This window comes from Vanessa atalanta, chromosome 12 (genome assembly GCF_905147765.1).
Source record: "Vanessa atalanta chromosome 12, ilVanAtal1.2, whole genome shotgun sequence".
Classification (NCBI taxonomy): domain Eukaryota; kingdom Metazoa; phylum Arthropoda; class Insecta; order Lepidoptera; family Nymphalidae; genus Vanessa; species Vanessa atalanta.
The window spans coordinates 9,432,570-9,455,536 of NC_061882.1; the positions used below are offsets into that span (position 1 = coordinate 9,432,570).

The following is a 22,967-nucleotide window of genomic DNA, read 5'->3' on the forward strand; positions in this document are numbered from 1 at the left end:
ACTATTTGCATATCCTATTACCTATTAGTGGCTCACGGTGTGGGATCACGTGGTATATAGCTAATAAATCATTCGATATTAAATAAATTTTAATTCATGATTTATACTTACAATAATATAACTCATATTAACGTAAGCATTTTGTTCAAGGAATCACACTGATGATAATATTAATTATTATCGAATTTCAAATTGAAATAGGACTGTATATAGATATAAATAATTTTTAAGTATATGTCTGAATCAAATTTCTATTTTTATTATATTACCGTTGCTACCAATATGTATAAAAACTGATTTTATATGAATTTATTGTAAAGCCGAAGAATTTACTTGGTGGTAGGGCTTTGTGCAAACCCGTCTGGGTAGGTACCACCCAGAAGATCTATCTAGCAACAAAATATAACTTAGATTTTATTATTTAATGCACGCTGACAATTTAAAGTCTTCGTGAGTTCTATACCCGTCTGGGTAGGATACTCATAAGATATTCTACCGCCAAACAGCAGTACTCAGTATTGTTGTGTTCCGGTTTGAAGGATGAGTGAGCCAGTGTAACTACAGGCACAAGGGACGTAACATCTTAGTTCCCAAGGTTGGAGGCGCATTGGTGATGTAAGTAATGGCTAATATTTCTTACAACGTCATTGGCTATGGGCATTTGGTCCTTCGCCTACCGATATAATAAAAAAAGCCACTGTATTTGCTAGTTTCAAATACTTTTCATAATGACAATGTATACTTTTGTAAAATAGTTTACAATTAAAATTTCAAAATATTAAAATAAAGTAAAGTAAAATTAAGTAAGTAAAATAACCATGATAAGCTTTACATTTTGTCAGTTACCGTATCCTTGAATAATGCAATGAAAGGGCGAGAAGCGAGGGTTAGATTAGAAGGAGTGCCTATAAACAACATCTGTGACTACCGCGACCCCAGCCTTATTCAAAAACAAGTGTACAGTGACCGTGACACGCGCTCACAATGACTGACACTGATGTGCGTTGTTTTGGTCACACTTTTTAACTCTTACAAAAATGGTCTAAATAAAATTTGGTAAATTCATATATTGTTTTTTTTTTTATGTTGGTAGCCCGTACGCCCTTACCCGCCTGTGAGGAGGGGGGGGGGTGAAGGATCAGGTGATATGTACAACGCGATTACAATTACGTATAATGTATTGTTTTTAATTTTTTGGTGGTCTTAATTATTAACATGCTTACTTAGATTGCGCGTGTTGTAAAATTGGACCGGATTTTTTGCTTAACAGAGGCCCTGGACTAACAGTGTCATTTATTAAAAGTATTCATTTGTCTTATATTGAAATATATTATTTTATACAAAATATGTCACTATTCAAATCAAAAGAGTAAAGCAGAGAGTTATTTATTAGCGGATAAATGTTTAGATTAAAAAAGGTAATATGCCAGACATTAGCCACTATAACACAAATTAAAATAATTTTATAGAACATAAATTTAAAAATATAATATTCGAATTAAACTGTTCAAAGTTGCCAGTTCATAAAATAGTAACATATTTAAGTTTAAAGCATTCAATGCGTCGAGCACAAAAACTATCGGCGGTATAACTTACAAATAATATTTTACGCTCATCGACGAATGTAATCAAGTTAATATGAACTACGAATTTTCCAATATTAAATTGACTGAATTCAAGTTGAGTATTGAATACGAAATATTTATATTCAATTTTAAACTATTCGAACGTACTTGAAATTTAATTCTTAGAAACAAAATTGACATTTAAAATTTAAATACAGTATTAATTTTGTTACTTTATAACAATTATCGAACAAATATACTTAATATGTCTAAGTATGCGTTTAGCCGACTTTAAAAAGGAAGAGCACTCTTTTATTATTTTTGGCTGTTTGTACTTCGATTGCTTCGCGGATTATATTATTAAGAAAATTTGTAGCAAATTTTGTACTCTATCCGCTTCTAACTGTACTAGGTATGTACAGTTAGTCTTCGTGGTTAAGTCTGCACAGTACCCCATTAGCTAAAATAAGTCCTGCGCTATAATTTTCAAATCACTTAATTTTGTAAACCATTTATATTAAAATATATTTCATTAAAATAAAATAAGATGATTCAATAGTTTACACGAACCGGTTTACAAGATCCTAGGTTCAAGCTGGATCTAGACTCCACGGTGTGCCTACAAACAAGCTTTACGCAGTTGGAAGTGAAAGCTGATATCGGTGTGTTATTAATTTAATTATGTTCAAGATGGGTCAGAGCTTAGTGTATCTTAAGGCCGCATTTATAAGTGAACAGCTATACGAACTAGATATGTTTTTTTTTTTTAAATTGTAAATATGAAAAAATAAATAAAGATTAGTATACACACGAAATTTGAATTTCAAATGAAATTTTAGTTGACTTATGATTTAGCTTACTAGTAAGGTAAGTTGTCACGCATCAGTCTGTCTCAATTTGGTGCAAATTATAATACTTATAGCATTTTTTGTATTCGTCAAATTACTTTCGTATTTATAAAATAAGTAACATGGAATATCCCAATATAGATTACTTCCCTAAATTAATAATAATAACCTTCTAGTCTATATAAGTAGTTATATGTTGTTAAAACTAAGTTATAACTTAGCAAATTTGATTCAAAGCAAAGAAAGCGACAGAAACAGGATCTTATTTTAAAAGTATTCTGCTTAACTTAACATCGATATTCGCATAATTCCCACCTGCCCGTAGACTTAGAGCATAACGGTAGATCACTGGCGACCTCGGCGTGTTTCAGACTCAAAGATAGCCATCTTCTAATTAATTTCAGTTGCATATTTACACCATTAGCCTCTCGGATAAGTTATCTGAGTTTAGTGTAAGTAACTAATAAATTATGATACCGGCGACCTGTTTTATTACACGCTGAGTACGTACGGAGTACGTTAACATTTTCTTAATAGCAATAATTAAGAGAAAGCTAATGTTCTTATAGAATTTAGAGATGGGACGGATTTAAATGGATTTATTAAGATGTTCAGGGTTCAGGGCGTGTCCATGTATAATAAATTTTAATATTTATTTAGTTTTCAGCTGTTTGTGTGTGTAACTCGAACACACCTATGTATGGTAGTAAATTTAGAAAAGTTAGTAAAGAATAATAATAAACTGATCATTCAATCACAAATATACGATAGGTTTTAAAAAAACCATGAATAATTATTATTTTATAAATATAATGTAAATATTTTTATCGAATGATATTTCAATTTATTATCCAAGTAATAATATTCTCTCGTGTAACCTAAGCCTTAACTCGTGTTGTCATCTGATAAGAAGACAAACGAACGCGGTCACAAACAAAAACAAGTCCTAGCCCTCACTGACACTTATCTCCTTAATATTTCCATCCATCACTTTAGGGTTACCCACAATACTGTACAAAATTAAACTGTAATTTTAAACATATAAAGTACAAAATTGTTTGAACTCAAATGTGCAATATAACAAAATTGCATAGGTTGCTAATTTTCAAAAACGCTAACATTGTAAATTGAATCGTTTGCACCATAAAATTAGAGTTAATTTCCTTCGTAATGCGGGTGTAATATTGTTCATTTGACACGCGTAGGGTGGCGTGTTTCATCGGTGTTATATTTTTCAATATATTTGTTTCTTTTTTTTTTATTAATATTCGGCGAAAGTGACAAGAGGTGAATCTGAAGGGGATTCGGTACACATCTGTTATTCGTGTTTATTGTGATTTTATGATTTCTCGTGTAAGAATTCAGCCTGTCTGTGATTGTATGAACAATATATAATGTATATTATATGTATTTTATATTAATCTTGCGGGAAAGGAAAATTAAATTAAAAAAAAAAACTATCATACTATAGTAGTATATCGTAGAATAAAAATCTAGCGATATAAAGATTAGCAATTTAAGGATATCTGCCTAATATATACTAATTACTAACATTATAAATGTGAAAGTAACTTTGTCAGACTGTTTGTTGTTCTTTCACGGCCAAACCACGGAACTTGAAACTCATTTCATAAAATACTTTTTGTACATATCACCTGACAACCAACTCTTAAATTGCGAGCGAAGCCGCGTGCATCAAATAGTCTATATACAACATCGAAATACCACTGAGTGATAAAGAACTCTCAGAAACTATAACACTTACAACTTGAAATTTATCAGGTAGACATCAGCTAAGAACGGATATTACGAAACTACACCCCTAAGGGGTAACGGAGTTTGGAAATTTGTGTATTATAAATTTCGCGCAGGTAAAGCCGCAAGTTCAGTTAGTCTTTTATAAAAAGGAAAATGGTAAATTCAGACACAAAAAATCCGAAAAGAAGAAGTAGGTAAATTTGTTTTATAAATAACATAAGCGTGTAACCGACGTTTCAATCAATTGCAAAAGTTATAGTCATCTTCATATATCTTGACCGGAACACGTGTTGACCTTTTATGATACGACTACTGGGTACAGTCGGCTACAAATAACGACATTTCTGTAAAATTGCACCAATCAAATATTTCTTATCCTTTCAAATTATACACTATGTTCACATTTGAATATAATTATATACTTTGAAAGTTTATATTTATGTGTATACTTTAAAAATATGTATGTACGTAAAGTATATTTTCAAAATTAAAAGAGAAACAAAAGCGAAACGATGTTTAAGCTTATTTAATTTTGATTGGTCATCTTAGGTTATAAATTAAAATTAAAAAATATTAGCCAATCAGAATTGTGTGCGATCGCTAGTGAGATTATAATTTGCCGCGTCAATTGCCAAACAATTTGCAACGCACTAGAAAATTTCCTCCAGGCGTGTTTTGCCGAAAACGAATTTTAATAGAATTTGCAAGTAATCGGGACACAATAGTGCGATGATTGCCGGACAGACCCGAGGTTTGAGACCAGTGTTTATGACGTAACAATAAGACGAATTACGTATTGTGAAGTTCTTTTTAGGATCCGTCTTTGAGATGATACCTTTTGTTTATTTGTGTGACAATCTTTAGTACAGTCGGCTACCAAATAAATTACGAAGAAAAATATATTGCTATTTTTCTGGTTTTATTTAACAGAAATCATTACCTATTTACTGTTACTGTTTTTTAACGAGATAAAATAAGTGAATGTTAGTTCCTTATACTTTAATAAAATCGAAAAAAAAGTTTAGTGAAATTTCAAAATATACAGCACGTTAGTCTCTTCACTAACGTGCATAGGAACAAAATAAAGAGCCGTGTAATACTGTGATTCTGCATGCATTATGCATTGTATTGGTACAAGGCATAGACTACATTCATAAACTAAAACATTCAGAAAAACGCCTAACATGTTATGCTGACGCTATGTTAGCATCTAGCTATGAATCGTTCTTGTTACAAGATTATTATTTCATTTTAATTGTAAGTTATGCTTAACATTAATTATACTAATACTTATTCACAGTTAAAGATCGCTCATAAGAATTTAATCTTAGTTTTGTGTGAGCTTATCTTAAAACCGTTTCAGATATAATATTGACTATGGTCATAAAATGGACAAAAAATGATATTATTATTATTATGTGAGTCTCTAACTTGTTCCAAGCTCCAACTCTCGGAACGCAAGGGACCCGGGCAGCCCGGACCGTCCGACACTTTTTCAAAATCGTGACCGGCCGCGGACTCTGCGTCACGAATTCTGTACCGTTACCTAACAGACCCACATCTCACTCACTCCCAGGGAAAGTTCTACGGGGGTAAACAAGATAGATGTATTTCATATGGATACCACCTGAAGAATTGCACAAACTTCGCGCTGGTTTTGGTATGATACTCTATTTATAGCTTAGCAATAAATGTACTTATTCATTATTTGGGAATGTCAAAGTAATTCATATTTTGCCTAATTGCGGATACAATAAACAGTTATACAACATCATCGTAATCGATCGATGCAAATATTTTCCATGTATAACTGTGAAAAATGTGCACTGAAATTTAACTGCGTTTTTTTATTTGCACAAATCGGCAAAGGAATAAAATATTATGCCAATAGTTTAAAAAAAGGTCGTACATAATACATAAATTGATTCGATTATTTTAACAGATAATAAATACGTTTGGGAAAAGAGTGATGTAATAATGAAAATAAATATGGATGTAGTATAGAGTAAAAGTTATGTTCGACGTTTTTAAAACTATGACTAAGAGAGTAGCTTACAAACTTTTTATTTTAGACTAAATTAGTGTACTCCATAGATTAAAAAATTGAAAGTTTACACGACGTGTATATTACAGGGAACAATGTTAGGTATTAACATAATAAAAGATACCGAAGCTTTAACTAACAATTCCGCCAATCCTTCATTAATATTACATCCATTGTTAGGGCAATCAATTTCCAAACAACGAAACGCCGCATCGCATACTTAACGGCGTCACAATTTCGAAACGAAACAAGTAAATGCATATTTGTGAGCACGTGTCTATAGAGTTTTATAAAATTAATCTTATTTATCATTTAAGCGTCGGTCCGTACCGTCCGTACAAGCTGGAGTTGCGTCACACGACGTCTCAATGGACATCAATATTCGTGTAGGAATTACGCCGAGTCACGCTTGCCTCGATCGTTGATAGTTTACACTTTATTATCGGCCACACATATATGCGTACAGTCGGCGCCAATAATATATGAATATTAAATTCTACTAAGACGATTGTGCTTCATCTGTACGATCGTAAGTTGCGTCACTTTACTGTGATTTCCGAATACATACGTGACTTCTGCGATATGATCTTTTAACATATTTAAATATTAGAAACGTTAAATAATATTAATAAACACTAATAACATATGACGTTTCGTCTGTAGGTAATTTATAATATATCTATCTATATATCATAAATCTGAGGAGTTTATAATAGTAACAGGAGATAATGTAGTCTTTGAAACATTTTTGAGAACTACTAATCCAATTTGACAATTTGTTCGTTCTAGTTTGGCAATGAAATTGAAGTTGGAAGTTTAAGATTGAAGAAATTCTGGGTCATGTAAATATTCTATAGAGGTCATTGCCCTCTTTTGACCAATTTTAATGTCAACTCTCAAGGGTCGAGCTTAACTTATATTACGTATTAACTATCAATTACGCCTGCCCGTTGCAAAATAACTATGTCCCATTATACAGCGAGATGACGGAGAAAGTTGAACGTTTAAACATTTATTGCCGTTACATATTCATGTTGTGAAGTGTTGCCAGACTCTGGAAGATATTACCACCCCTTGTTAACATATAGGATAAAAATAAAGAATCACTACGAGTGTTCCTATCGGTGAAGTAATTTTCTATTTTGGAATTAAATATTGATTAAATTATCTATACAAATGTATACTAATATTATACATTCGAAAGTAACACTGTCTGTTTGTCTGTCTGTTGATCTTTCACGGTAAAATCACTCAAACGAATATGATCAATTTTATGAATACCAAGGAAGGACATAAGCTATTTTTTATTTCTAACATCTGACGACCAACCCCTGAAACGCGAGCTAAACCGCAGGTGACAATTAGTCTATAATTTAGCCGTGATTTCCACTGTGAACAGTGGTGCACTTATATAATCAAAATTGCCTATATTTTATTCAGCTAATTACTAAGTCCAATCGGAGATCTTCTTAAAGTGGTCATTTGTTTTAAAAGATACAACTAACTCCTTTAATATACCAACCGAATAGCAATGTAACGCGTTTTAAAACATCACTTGTGTCCCATACTTTATTCAAAGGAGGTTTTACTACCGGATAAATTAGAAGTTCGAATATATTGTATCGTTAAAATTTTACTAATAACTTTTTAATTAGTCAGTACGATATTTATGACTTGAATGTTTAGTATCTTAAATAATATAAAAGGCTTCGTGTGTTTACAACCAAGATGGCGTTGCTTACAAATAAGCCACAACATAACATTGCACAATTTTGTAAGTCGGTCATTGTATAATATAATATTCAATTACGCGGTATCGTTCATCTTTTTTTTTTTATCGATAAATGCAAAGAACGTATGGCAAATGTCGTAACAAAAACTTCCTCTTTTAATAAAAATTTATTAAAGTTTATTCTAAAATTTCTTTTTAAACATGCAGTTTACTTTATTGTTTTATTAATTCACCACTTACCACACATATTGCAAACAAACACTTGCATAATTTTATGAAAAAATCCCTATGAATAACTACCGCGTGAGATAAAATCTGAATTTAAACTTACACAAAACTGTATTGTCGATCACTGGGCTATTTCTTTTAACTGACAACGTCTTTAATAGAAATTTTGACACTTCAAATAGATAAAATGCAATCCAAAACGAAAAAAATCTATCAAATTGTTTTCGAGTGATTATTTCGGAAGTCAACTCATTAATCAACTCCGGTGATAGGAACAGCAAAAAGATTGTAAGTGATAACTGTTCTTTTTTCAATAATTATAGAATTTAATGATTTGTTACTCGTACATATTTACAATTATATTTTGCATAATACTGCATTTAAATTGTTCTTTAAAACATCTTCAAGTTAGCGAACGAATTTATTCATATATAAAATTATGGGCGCACATTTCAACGCTCTCAGCTCTTACTTAAAATTTAAAGTCTTATATCTGTGATATTGAAATTATAATAATCTTTTATTCATTTCATTCATTCTTTTATTCACCCTTTGCCTAATGATAAAAAGAGCGTTTGAAGCGACCGGTGCAAAAAAATACATCGTCCGATTACCGATAGTTTTTCAACGAATGTTGTCAATTGTATGAAAATCTTGCTTAAAAATACTTCTATATTGCTTAACCAATTGATTGAACAACCCGTGGATTGCGCCAACGTGGAATTCAGTTTGTGGCGGAAATTAACTCAAACCTTTACTCCCTCAAGGGTGATAAAAAATAGCCTTTGAGGTTAAAGCTTGCTTTGTACCAAATTTAGTGGTTTAACCGTGAAATTATAACAGACAGAAAGATAGACACGGTTACTTTCGCATTTATAATTTTAGTTCAGATATTATTGTTGCAAAACATATTTTCAAATTGATACTTATTGTATTGTACATTGCCGTAAATTGCTTGATATTTTGTCACGTCATAATCTACCATTATTATACTCGTAAATGAGCAATTTTTATTGCCCGTTTAAGCGCACCTTAACAGAAACTAAGTTAGTTGCCGTTGCGACGTATAAGGGTGTGTCTGTCGGAAGCCGTCAAGCGACGAACGTACGATAATCGCGCAACAAACTGACGTTTATGTGAACCAGATAAGAACTATTCAGTTCCGTATTTGTTTAAAGTGTTAGATTATAATACTATGTTGATACATTTACAAATATGTAATTATATATTTCGGATATTATTAAATTAAGTAATCATGCGTAAAACCTCTTTTGTGTTCAAGGCCGGACCGTAAGTTTGGGCGCTGGGCTAACACTCCTTAGGGGCCTACCTAAGACGTAGGACTTGAATTAAATTAATTGAATGGGTTTGATTAATTGCAGGACTCACAGGGCTGAATCTATACGATCTGTTTAATTTAATAAAGTTATGGATTCTTTCGCATTATCGTCTATTTTTGACTTTGACTTGACTTCGCTGGGGCCCCGTTGAATCCACGGGGTCCTGGGCTGAAGCCCAAAAAGGAATATGATAGATCTGGGCCTGGTTGTGTTACCTTAGTACAATGTAATATAGTGTAATAATTTTAAATAATTGGAATTACATGTATACTACAACTACGGCTTATTTTAATGTAATCTCATGACACATTTTATTAGAAGTTCTAATAAATTAAATAAATATAAGAACTTATATAAGAAAGCTATATATATACATTACATTCTTTCTAATCTTATATGTTGTATAAAAATATATACTTATACTACAATATGAATTTTATAAGTAATTTATAAATGTCAATAAATATATAAAACACTTACATATACACACATTCACACATTCTCATAACGCGTCACAGAACACGTAATTTTTATCCTCCCATGTTCAAAGAAGTTTAAAATCAATTTTTCGTGTTTAATTCTACTATTACTCAGTACTGGTTTCGGATGTTGTTTTAAATCGATTGTGTAATCACTATATTTATTATGGCAACAAAGTTTACAAGCGAAGTTGCGTCAAGGAAAGAGCTGATCACGTAAAAGTGAAAATCTACGTAGTACTACCATTTATTCCTCGATACTTCGAAATAAAACCTAATAAAAAATGTTATTTATGGGCTTATTTTGATAAAGCGTATCATTAAATAATGTATTAAATAAAAAATTAAAAAAACTTAAAAGGTTAAAAATAAATTTGGGACAAAAATTAAAACGAAATGAATTTAGTTTAAAAATTTTCGCGTGTATTGTTAATAAATAAATAAATTAAACTATTTACATGAAATAAATTATTAAAAACTAAAACGGCACGCGATCTGACGTCCGTCTAACAAACTATTACTGACTAATTAATAAATTATTATTTTTATATTTATAAATTTACATATGTATTTAAGTAGGCATATCACAATTTATCCAGCCACCTACGAGAACAATAAGTCGCGAACTCCCCACTTCTACTCCGCCTCTACCCGAGGAGCGTGAGTTATTATCCCATTTTACAATAAAACGTCCTACAATATCATAAAACATTGCTACGGAGCAAATACCGAAATTCGACAAACGTCAAGTGTAAACGCAAGCGCCGCCACCCGACACCTCAATTTTATCCCGCAAAAGTCATCGCTCGGCATCAACCCCCCTGATCCGTTTTGTACACCTTACCACTTCCACCTTCATACAATTTAAAGGAGGCACTAGCCTCAGGTATTCGCGGGCTGCTCGTGTAATTAGGCGGCAATCGTGAAGGAGACAAAAAGCTGCCGTAAGATAGTGAGGAGTTGACACCGAGCGATGTGTCTAAAGTTGAATAATATCCAGAGGAAGCTGCTGAAGGAGGTGGTGGTGCTGGGGGCTGCTGAACTCTTGACGCCTCAGCGTATGCGTCCAAATGAGTCCTCACTAGTGAAAAAAGTTCATTGTAATTTGTTACAGCAGCTCCCGCACCAGCAACCCTGTAGAGCAGCAACCTTGCCTCCCCAAATAAACTGTCCAAAATTTTACCTGTCGTGAAGAGTACGATGGCCTTCAGACAGGAGTACTCCGCTGAGTCCACGTGGAGAGCTTTTAACTTCTCCACCTGTTCTTGGAAGATTCTTATGTGGTCCATGAACGCCACCACCCGATCTGCCGCCATCGGTGATGCGTGGAGTCCGGCAGCGGCAAGTAATGGCGCCACGTGGAGAGGCATTGAACACTGAGATGCGTTTAGGACGAATAGTTCGGACCAGACGAGCCGTAATAGTGCTACTTGGTCCGTTACTTGCAGTTCAGGGAAGAAAGGTATATTTCTCGCCCATTCGACGGCGGAGAAGAGTAATCTTGCTGCTAATTCGCAGATATTGTCTATTCCCATGACATTGGTGGGTTGGACACACTGACCGTATCTCGACGTGGGATAAGGTTCTGCTCTGAGTAGGAGGGAGATGTACGAGGAGAGGTAGGGATGGCTGTTGAGGCCTGCCGCTGGATCGCCATTCGCGAGGGCGAATTGGCCAGGGAGTGCGAGACCGGCGGGCTGCGTGGGCGGCACTCGACCTCTTTGAACAGCTGAAACAAAGGAAAAATAATTGAACTATTATGACAATATTACAAATAAAATAAAATCTTAGTAAATAAAACTTAAATATAATATAATAAAAATGAAGGATTGTTTGTGAAATCACAGTCATGTCTAGAGTACGGTGGTTTACATAATTCATGTTCCTAGGTAGATGTTACAACAAAGTCTATTGTTTTAATGTAAATTCCAAAATAATCTATTCCCATTCGACCGTCCAACCTTAAATATACAATCGACACAAGAAATCTATTTAAACGTTTACCAATATCTTGAATTTATTTTGTTAAACAGTCCATTGACGAAAACTTAACGCAACCAAAAAAAAAATGCTGTTTTTTGAGCAGGTAAATGTAAAAAAATTTGCCGCCATTATAAAAGTAGTGGCAGTTTTCGCGAGAATCGAGTCCATTTTAAATTCAAATATGGAAGCCCATTCTTAGAGTTAAAGTCATTTGAACGCGAATCACAATTAGCATGTTGGTACAACGTCGTTATACCGTGCTCGTAATGGCGTTTATGACCACACTAACAACTGTCGGTGAGCGCGTAAATTAATATTGCTTCCTATGTCGCTACCACTAGAGATGTTGAGCTATGGGTAATTAAACTGACAATCACACACAGAAATGCCATTCCATATGTAGTATACATCTTTGTTCAACTATAAAACGCCGTATATATGTAGATCGAATTCGGCTATTCGGCGTTGTTGTTATTAGCACCATGATTTATTTAACCATGAGCCATTCAAACTTAAGAAGAATGTCACATCTTGATGGCTTTGGCACGTCTGGATAGGCATATTTAATCTGTTATTCTACCAGCTAATCTCATTAATTTGTATTGCCGTGTTCCGGGGTTTCCTATGAGTTAGCCAGTGTAATTACAATGAATAGCGTTCTTATGGCGTAGGGATTTAATGGCGTGGGAGGGTTGTTTAATATTATTTACATAGCGATTGGTCCACTGACCACCAAATTGGGACGATTAAAAGAAAGTTTGAGTAGTTTCCCTCTAAAGCTTTCTTAATAGCATAAACAACTGTCATAGCACCACACAAATATATACGAGTATCAATAAATCCTTGGATTATAATTATTAAAATGATTGAATATTCAAAAGTGGTATATTGTATGTATATTTTTGGAATACATCGAAAAACTTGCAGCGATTCATATTAGGAAACTGTAACAATTATTATTTTCATATGTTTAGTATTTCAGATTAAACAATGGGGGAAAGTATGAGAGTCGTAGTTTCTGAACCAATACTTAAACCTCAAAGCTTAATTGGTGAGTAAGATACATCTGCAATAATCTTTAATTGAATCGACCACTTATGCTAGTTTATTGACTAACATGGTAACAATATGGCGCATACAGCAGGCATGCCATTAGAGTTCTAAGATAAGTTATCTCGCGCAAAGCGTTCCGATTGGTCAAAGTCGTTGTGATAAATATTTTGTTTCCGTTCATAATGTACCAATGCTAACTATATCATTGTTTTATATACATGGATGGTTATGATTCTTGATAAGATTGGATCTTGTTTTAGTTTATTTATCATACCACAGATAATGTATGTGTACTTTTATATATTATTTTATTTTAATGTTTTTTTTTTAATCAATCAATTACATATGTCAAACAAATTATTTATATGGCAACATTATATGTTATTAGGTACTAAAAATATTTGCATTTATAATATATACAACTTTATGAAAGCGATATTATTACAAAATATATTTAAACAGTAATTTCAATAGATCTCGTGTCTGTAGAGTCAGTAATTTGTTTGACCAACATCTGTGTAATGTATTTTAAATTGTTTCGACTTAAGACAAATACGAGTTTATTTTATTTATGTATCCGTACAAATAATAAAAAAAAATGTAATTGCTCAGGTTTATATATGTAATAATATTTAAATGTTTATTCAAAGATTATTTTAAATGAACAAACTCGAAAATTCATATAAAATATTTATCTAGTTTTATTTAGTTAATAAATAAACGTTCACTAAAGTTAAAATGTATTCATATTTAAAGACGATGCAACAAAGTTACAAGTATAGTCACTTATTAAAAAAAAAATACATTTAGTATTCTTCGCTCGAGGTTATCGTCTAGAAATACTAACTTATTTATTAATAATTTAGTTTACTTGCAATTTTCATATATTTTTACATGTTTTTTTTTTTATGAAACAACGTACACATTAAACAGATAAAAGATAAACATTATATTGTTTAATAGCAACATTAAATGTATTTAATTTAATCTATTTTAAGACTTGTGGTTTTATAATTTTATCGATCGTATTTTATAGTAAGGTAATCGATTTCTTGTAACTCATAATAGCCGAGTTGTTGAACTAGACGCGTTTATGTTATCAAAGCATAGATTATAAAATCATTGATCAGTTAATTTATATCTAACGAAAAAGGTTGGTTTTATTTTATAAATATAATGATATTATTAATCTGTATTTATTTATGTCAATTTAGTTGCATTCAATGTTAGTAATGTTTCCGTTGCCTTTGATATAATTGTGAATAGATTATTTTTAAGTTATGAATATTAATCAACAATTATTTATTATGGTCATTAATACTTGTTGTTAAACTAGCAAGCAGAAATTATACCTATTAGTAAAAAAAACTCGAGGACGTTAACCTTTTTACATTTTTGGATTCTTCCCATTCATATTGTCTATGGTTTTTGCGGGTAAACACCGTGACGCCACTGCGTAGGCCAGTTAAGGCGTTATAAATCAATGCCACTCTGTCACGATTGTAAATTCCAAGAATTAACAGGTGGAAAACGGTAAGTATTTGATTTTTTTTATTTACCTTAGTAGTATTCATAATACCTCATAACAATATAATACCATAAAACATTTTTGTTGTCTAAAACTATTCTACTTATTAAAAGCTTATGATGTGGATGTTGAGTCACTTGTAGTGTTAATCACGAACGAAACTTATGTTATAAAAACAATTAACATTTTCGGTCTGAACCTTTTTTTTAATATCTTATACACGTTTGCAATGAAATGTATGACTGTTAATATGAACGTACGAAATAAATATAAGTAGGTAATATTAAATTTCTATGTATTTCTATGTTATTGTTACAAATCTTAAAACATTTTTGTCTTTTAGGTCATGCTCGGTCTGAAATGCGTCATTTTCGGTCATGGTACATACCGACAAAAATGTTGTTACAAAAATGTCAAGCTCGTCGAGTATTCGGAACGTGCACGTTTTTTGGCGGGAGACCGAGCCCGCGCCGGCGCGAATGCTCGCGCACGCGCTTACCTTTTTTTCACTTGACAGATAAAAAATAAAAAAAGGCGAAGCAAGTTCTTTTTATTACAAGCTTCTCGGACGTTTTGTTACATTTTTGTCTTTTGTAAAAAACTACACATGTTAATGTATTATTAACACTCAGAAAATAATTCGTGAACTACAAATAATCTTGAACAATGACCTTAGGTTATTTAGAACATTTTCGAATTCGATTAATGGACCTAACTAATTATTGGCTATTTTTATGTTTATAAAAAATTACGAATTCATCGATAGCAATATTTATCGTCGATATAATTTTACGTTCGATTACGTACACAGAAATTATCGAGGGATCGTTCACGAATTGTTACATCAACAATTCAATTAAAGTGTTACATAGGTAATTCCGTCTGAATTAGAGTAATTGCTGGCATGATTAGTCGGTTTCAGAGCGAAGTAGGACGCCTCACTCCCACGGTGCGTCGACACCTCGCCTAATGGCGCGTCATTACGCTATCTGCCGATACATCTTTGGTGCTTCGCTTGACATGAATTGGGCGATCTGTCAATTGTCTATTCAACGTAAGAGTGAGACGGATAACGAATATTATACACGAGTATCCTTTACTCTGTTTTAAAAAATATAGTTTAGAGAACATCCACGGTACAAGGGTCTTGGGTTTGAAGTGACGTCACTATCTAAAATCGAATTCGGCCAAATCAATTGTTTCACATAATGGTAAGAATAATCTTTTTTTTTTAAATTTGTTACGACAATTTTATTCTCTTCCTCCTTTGCTTTATTATTAACTTAAAAATATTCAACGTATAATTTACTTACACATAACAAAGTAGACTGTGCATACATAAATAATAAAATAAATATTAATATAAGTTATTGGAATGGCTACCCATACAGTTAACAGGTAGGTCCATTAACGATAATTTGCATCAGGCTGTCCTCTTTAACACCGTTTCATATTAAGCGGCGCCCGCGCATATCTCGTCGGATTAAATGAAATTAACGCGTTTTATATTATAAATTATGTTGATATTTTTATAACGAGATTGGATTCCAGTTGGTTACATTATATATTGTATGTTATTAACTATGCCATCAGCGTTTGGTTACTTTACATTTTAGAAATATCAACGCGGACTACATAATCTCAAAGAAATGTTGACACAAAAATAGAGAATACCAAAGTAATGTATGACTCATGATACGGAGCATTTTTTCGCATCATTTCGGTAACAATTTGTTTTATTATACTTTTTAGTTCCCGGATTTAAGATAGCTCGTGAACCGTTGTATCTAATTTGATGAAGATTAATTCTGTACTTTTCATACTTGGATTTAATGTGATAGAAACGAAAACAAAGATTAGATTATAGGAAAGTCCAAAAACTTTCCGTAAACCTGAACAATGTAACTTGCGAAAAAAAAAATGGAGTCTCAATTTTTTTTCAGTAATTGTAGACCACGTGATGATGATCCATCCTAACACAAGTACTGGTCCTAACTAGTAACTTACTAGATTTGGTTCCTAATCTGTTATAGATTTAGTATTGTATGTAACACAATAAACATTTTTTTATTCTGCCGTGCTGGTAGAATCTACATCGCAAACCGGTGATAGCTTTACATTCAATGTAATACGATAAAAGTGCTTGAGCTCTTATGAACACCTTTGAGTCGTCGTTCCTCCTCTAATATTTTGATTGTTTACAATGTAATGTTAACTTTTTAAATTACATTTATTTATTCATACGAGAATAAATTGCTAAACTGTTTCTAAATCCAGGCACGGTTAACCTATATACGTGGAGAATGCTCCTAACTATCCGTTTATGTACGATTTTGTAGCCGCTAAGATTACATCCTAAGCACTCTTAAGATTATGGACACAAGTGCGAAATTCAAATAGAATTTACATCCCAAATCAACAATTTTGTTCCATTCTCTCCACGTACTAATAGTGATATATTTTATTTATTTTTTTTCTTAGCTAAGGGAAAATGGATTTTATGTTTCGCTAATAAGGTTTAAAATTATCAAGGGCGTCAACGCTCTTGACACAGATTTACTAGAGGAAACTATCTGTCGTGTCATTTCTGAGATCTGTCGATGCCGCAGTAATGTCGGAAACAAAAGGCTTAGCTGTTCAATTGACACGTAGCGTTTATAATGATTATTCAATAGAGATATTTGTCAATGCTCATTAGCTTCAGTTTAATGTAGATAAGCCAACAAAATCGTTGTCAATTATTTGTTTTAAAAATTTTTATAACTTTTAAAAGATGAAAAACAAACTGTTCATTGTTTTTTTTTTAATTATCTGTTGCGCAAAGACTTTGCTGATACTGTATTCTCTGGTATCCAATCGAAAGTAGTAAGGAGATGTATTAAATAAAGGTAAACTAATAGTTAAGATATTATTTATCCAACGCATTTTTTGAATAAAAATATAGATAAAAATTATCGCCAAATAAAATGGAAATTTCTTACAGAAGACTTTAAATAATTAGACCTATAATTAATTATATAGACATTTATTATTTATTTATTAGTTAAGGATTTAGCTGCTGGTTTTTTTTTTAATCATTCTACTATATAAACTCATAAAAGGTGATTTTTATGCGAAAAGATCGACGTTTTACTTTGTTGCTACGTTGAAAAAATAAAATTAGCAAATAAAACAATCAACAGGTTGCTTCACGATTGTACCCTCTTTGCGAAATAGCATTCAACGAGAATACTGGTCATCATCATCATTATTATTACACAATTATAGTTATTTTTTATGCTAAAGAATGTGGTTCATTACGTTTGTTTGATAAAAAAAATTCAGATTTAAAAACAAAAAAAAACCTAACCTAAAAATTAAAAAATAACTCAATTGCGTTTATACATATATATTGTTGACATTTATTTTCTGTTTGTCAGGAAGAAATCGCCTTAACGATAAAAGCATTCGCTTTTTATTATGATAAATTATTTTAAATAATTTAGAGATTCCGCGCAATTTTGTATTAGTTTTCAAAAATCTTTAATAGATGGCACTAGTAAATCATATTTTGATATATCGGATGTCGCGGCAACAAATAGCAGTTTGCGTAAGTTAACAAACAAAAAGAATATTACGTAAACAATGCCGTGATGTAGGTTTGAATAAATTAGCACAAATATGAATACGGAGATTAGAAATCTTTACTTATTTTAAAGTCAAACTCAGATACAAAGCGGTCAACTAAATTATAAATGATTTCGTAAAGTATTGTCGAGATGGTTTCATTCAAATATAAATTTGAAGGGGTAGTTTTACCAACAATTACGGGTCCAAACCTAGGCAAGCATCACTGATGCATGATTTTCATGTGCTTAATTTGTGTTTATAATTCATCTCGCGCTCTGTCTAGTGAAAACATCGCGCGGAAACCTGCACATGTATAATTTCAAAGAAATTCTGCACCATGTGTATCCACCAAACGGTATTGGTTAAGAGAGATGCATTGAGCTCTAAACCTTTTCCTCAAAGGAATTTTTACATTCCCTTGAGGAAAAGGTTTAACATCTTATCTCATTCCAATCGCAGAAGAAATTGAGATAAACAAATCTTACGCACATATTCCATACGATTTTCCACTAGCTCAACTTGTCTAACTATTTAAATCCATTTTAATATTACATACAAAACTCATATATCAACTTCACCAAATTTTCTACTATTATTAAGGTCTAAGTGTCTTATTTATTTTCACTCGTCCTGCCATTGAAATGGACATAACACTTCTAAACAACTGCCCGCTTATTTGACGTTTGTAATAGAGGGAATATATATAAGTATAGTAAGTATATATAAGTCTTAATACTTTATTCTTGCAGTTTATACGTGTGTAAGACGCACATACAAGCATATACAACGTCGCAACATTAACGTTCGACTTTACAAGTCGGTAGTGAAGTAAACGGCTAATAAATCTTATTCAATGTAATTATTAGGAAGGATTTACAAGGATATTTATCTAGGTCTTAGATCTTAAAGTTTATTATATTAAAATGTGTCAATGCTACTTTATAATATTAGATAAACTTTATTGTTTATATTTGATTGATTGACGATATAAAATCGTAAGTTCATAATCTGGGTAATCACTATTTTGTTTTCATGAAGGTTTTGTTTATGATTCAATTCTTAACAAGAATTATCTCCAACCTTACTCCTCAAAAGGGAGATGAGGCCTTAGCCTAGCAGTATTATTTCCTTTACTTTAACTTTAAAATTAGACCGTAGTATTCCACAATACTTAGTTTATGGCTTATATAGTTTAAGTAGGTACCTACTTGTTAAATCTGTATTGTTTTACACAATTCTTACTGTATTTAGGTTAAATTTAATACGTTTAATTTTTCAAGTTTAACTTAAATGTTTCTTGTACATATGGTTATCTTCCACACAATAAAAGAGTATCATTCAATTTGTAATTAAAACGGACGGGTAATTTGAACGAGATAATTAAAATGGTCTATAAGTACTTAACAAGAAATATGTATTCTAGTGGTTAGACACAAATTTGCATAGTCGTTAAATTTTATATAATGTGCATAATTGCAACAGCATCTAAGGGATTCTTGTAGCACCGGCTCCGTTAATTTAAAAAGTCAATCTGTAGGTTTGTGTGTTCCAAGAAAAAGTATTATTTCTTTGTACAGTGTGTTGTGGGCACTTTCGTGAAGGTTACTAACATAATATCATTCATCAATGGTGCGCGAGTCGTATCTATCATATCTGACAAAAAAACGAGACATTGCTTCGAATACCAGGCGTTTTATAATTTCTAATTACGTCAGGTGATATTATAAGTATTTATTTGTTACTAAAGACTGGTACAATAGATACATCTTTATTTGAATAAAACCCGATGACGTTCGATGTGATAGTTTATAATATAGTAAATGTAACTATAAACGCGACTTTTAATCTTGGATTATGAATAAATCAAGGCAACATCGAGTCGAAGACAAAATCATGGGCACTACGCAAACGATTTAGAATGTCGATTATAACGAGAACAATCTAACCGTATTAAGTAAGTATCTTATAGCGTTAATAGGCTATTTGAAAATACGAAATTTAAAGTGTCAATAATTGTAATCAGTATATATTATGCGTTTAAAAATGGTAATTTAATAACAAAAGTTGAAAATAATAATTAATTTATTCAATAATCCATAAATAAAAATGCATTTTTTTAAACGTTTGTCACGTGACACAAAACGCCCCTGATTGGGCGTGTATATGATGACGTTACATTGTCAAAGTAGCGTTTTCGCGCGCTATTTAAATATGGAATTTTTAATTTGATATTTTTCAGCAAATATGTACTATAATTATAAAAAACAACTTTTACTGGGTTCCTTAACCTCTACTAAATAATATAAAATGGATTTTAAAAACCAGTCAAATAGCCAATTGAACATAATAAAAAAAAAATCTTAAGCGTTAATAAACGAATGAGAAAATACGATACATTCGTAATCGAGAACAATCGTTTGAAAATGTATTAAGAGCTTAATGAAGACTTCACAACGCTATAGGCGTAAGGGAACAAAAAAAATACAAGTAATAAATTCAACCATTAACGATGACACACTTTTCTACCTATCAAGTCGTTACTTACATTACAAGATCCGTAAGATGTATGTATGTGTGTTCGGAACATACATCACTGTTAACGTGGATATTGACTGGGTGATGTTTTATTATTTGTTATCTATACATATACATATACATTTTTTTATCATGTCAGTAATTATCAAGCTTTATATTGTAACATAAGTATATTATTTTTTTAATTTTAATAGTGCAATGCTTGTTTGTATTTACGTTAGTTATGATAAAAAGTCATATCGTCAATTCGTTTGTGTATGATTTAAGTCATTTCATCCACTGAGTTTCCTGTCGGTTATTTTCCAAATAATCTTCAGTAGTTTTAAATTTTAATGTATCGTAAAATTAAGTATCAAAAGGGCTTATAAGATATACGAAAGGGCTATTTAAATTAAGTATGCTTTTTTAATTTTGATTGTTTTAATTTGATGACTTCATTACTAGGTCAATCATATCAGTTACTATACGATATACTCATTGTTTATTGATTGTATGTAAAATATGAAAATATTTACAACTTATATCCACAGGTTTTAATAAAAATACGTACTTACATCATTTACCTTTAATCTATTTATTTTAGCTGTTACCTGCTATCTTGTTACGTCTCGATACGAGTTGATAATCCGTTATTTATGTCAGTAATTTTTCAAACGGGCCCAGCACGCGACTAAGTGTCTCCCAACAACGACATAACATCGACAAATGGTAGACCATCCACCTTTTGTTACTATAACGGTTGTGTTTTGATATCATTACAAAATTCCCGGGTTTTACGACAAGGAGAAATATAGGCCCTAATACGAAGATTGGAGATCCACCGGTGTCTAATGTAGAAAGTGTCGATTCGAAATTCGGAGAAGCGTTGACTAATGGCGCAGACGATTTGAATATCGATAGCCAGTGTTGTACCGATAAGTCTCCTTCTAATGTCGATTTGTTAATTTAAAACGGAATTCTACCAAACAATCAATTCGAATATAGAAAGCAAATATATAAAGTAAACAGAACCGCCCACATCGTGCTGCATATCTTAATCGCTATTAGTGATGAAACCGGACACGGAAGATATCAAAACAGTACCAGATCGTGTAATTAAATTTATCGAAAGATATAAAATTCTTAGAAAATATGCTAAACATTTGTATAATAAAGCGATTGGGAAGCGCGTGCCACGACGCATTCCTGCCCGGTATTAGCTCCACTCGGCCGAAGTAATTATCAACTTATTAAACGTCGTAGAAGATTTATGTCAGGGTCGGCTACAGGTAAAATCGTTTCGTTACACTCATCAATGTGACTAATGACATAAATATTAATTAAGCTCTCGAAGACAATAAATAAGTTTAAGGCGAGCTCGATTTATTGCTTGTAAATTGAATGAAGAATTTGCTCATCAGTGGCCGACGAGTGGGGAGATAGATAACACAGGAGAGGAGGAGATACTTGCAATTTAAAGTCATATCAATATGAAAATCGTGCAATAATCTCGATGTGAAATAAAGGCAGCATGCAACGAGTCACTGACCACAACAACGTATGAGAAGCGAAGCTTGCGATAATCATAATACGCTTGCAGATATGTGATTAGCTGCGGGGTCACGAAACGGTCGGTGTTAGACAGAGAGCGCTCGCTATCCCGCTCTCACCTTAAATATATCCAATAGTAGCGATCTCTTCAGACAAACGACCGCAGGGCGCCTAAACCGCTATACTAAACTGTGACCTCACGAAATTCTCCCGCACGATACCGGCGCGGGCGATGATTCACGTAATGATGGACGTAGACGGACTGACATATAGATATGGACGCTAGATGAATTACAAGCGACAGTCTCTTCTCTTTTAATTTATAATGCGATTATCATTTAATACGAACTGTCAATGAAGTGACTTTCATAATCATATAGGAACACGAAATCAATTCATCGAATAATTTGATATAATTTTGACTAAAGTATAATTATACGATCGTAAATCAGCAATTTAGTGACTATTACGGAGATATCTGCCTATAATATATGTGTTTGATATGTTAACTTCAAACCGATATCTATTTTGACGGCGGTGAGTTTAGAAAAATACCGCTTAAGCCGATCTTAAAGCAGAACAGACTTTCAAATTATGGCTTATCAGAATCGAAACGATGAGTTTAAAATGTAAAGTGAAACTATAAGGCTGTATACAAATATAATTTATCGTAAAGCACGGTACAGAGGGCACGACCAGATGAACAGGTTTGTTGGGACTACTAACGTAGTAACC

The 22,967-nt window shown here is 32.2% G+C and overlaps 1 protein-coding gene across 1 annotated transcript in view; it reads right to left on the reverse strand.

Annotated features, from left to right (window-relative positions):
* LOC125067928 (steroid receptor seven-up, isoforms B/C) overlaps positions 1–22,967 on the reverse strand; it is a gene marked incomplete at its 5' end in the record, with an annotated part of 82,719 nt that overhangs the window by 40,141 nt on the left and 19,611 nt on the right. Inside the window, one exon of the mRNA XM_047676826.1 lies at positions 11,178–11,723. Within this exon, the coding sequence (XP_047532782.1) occupies positions 11,178–11,723 (546 nt within the window). The remainder of the gene's footprint in view (positions 1–11,177; positions 11,724–22,967) is intronic.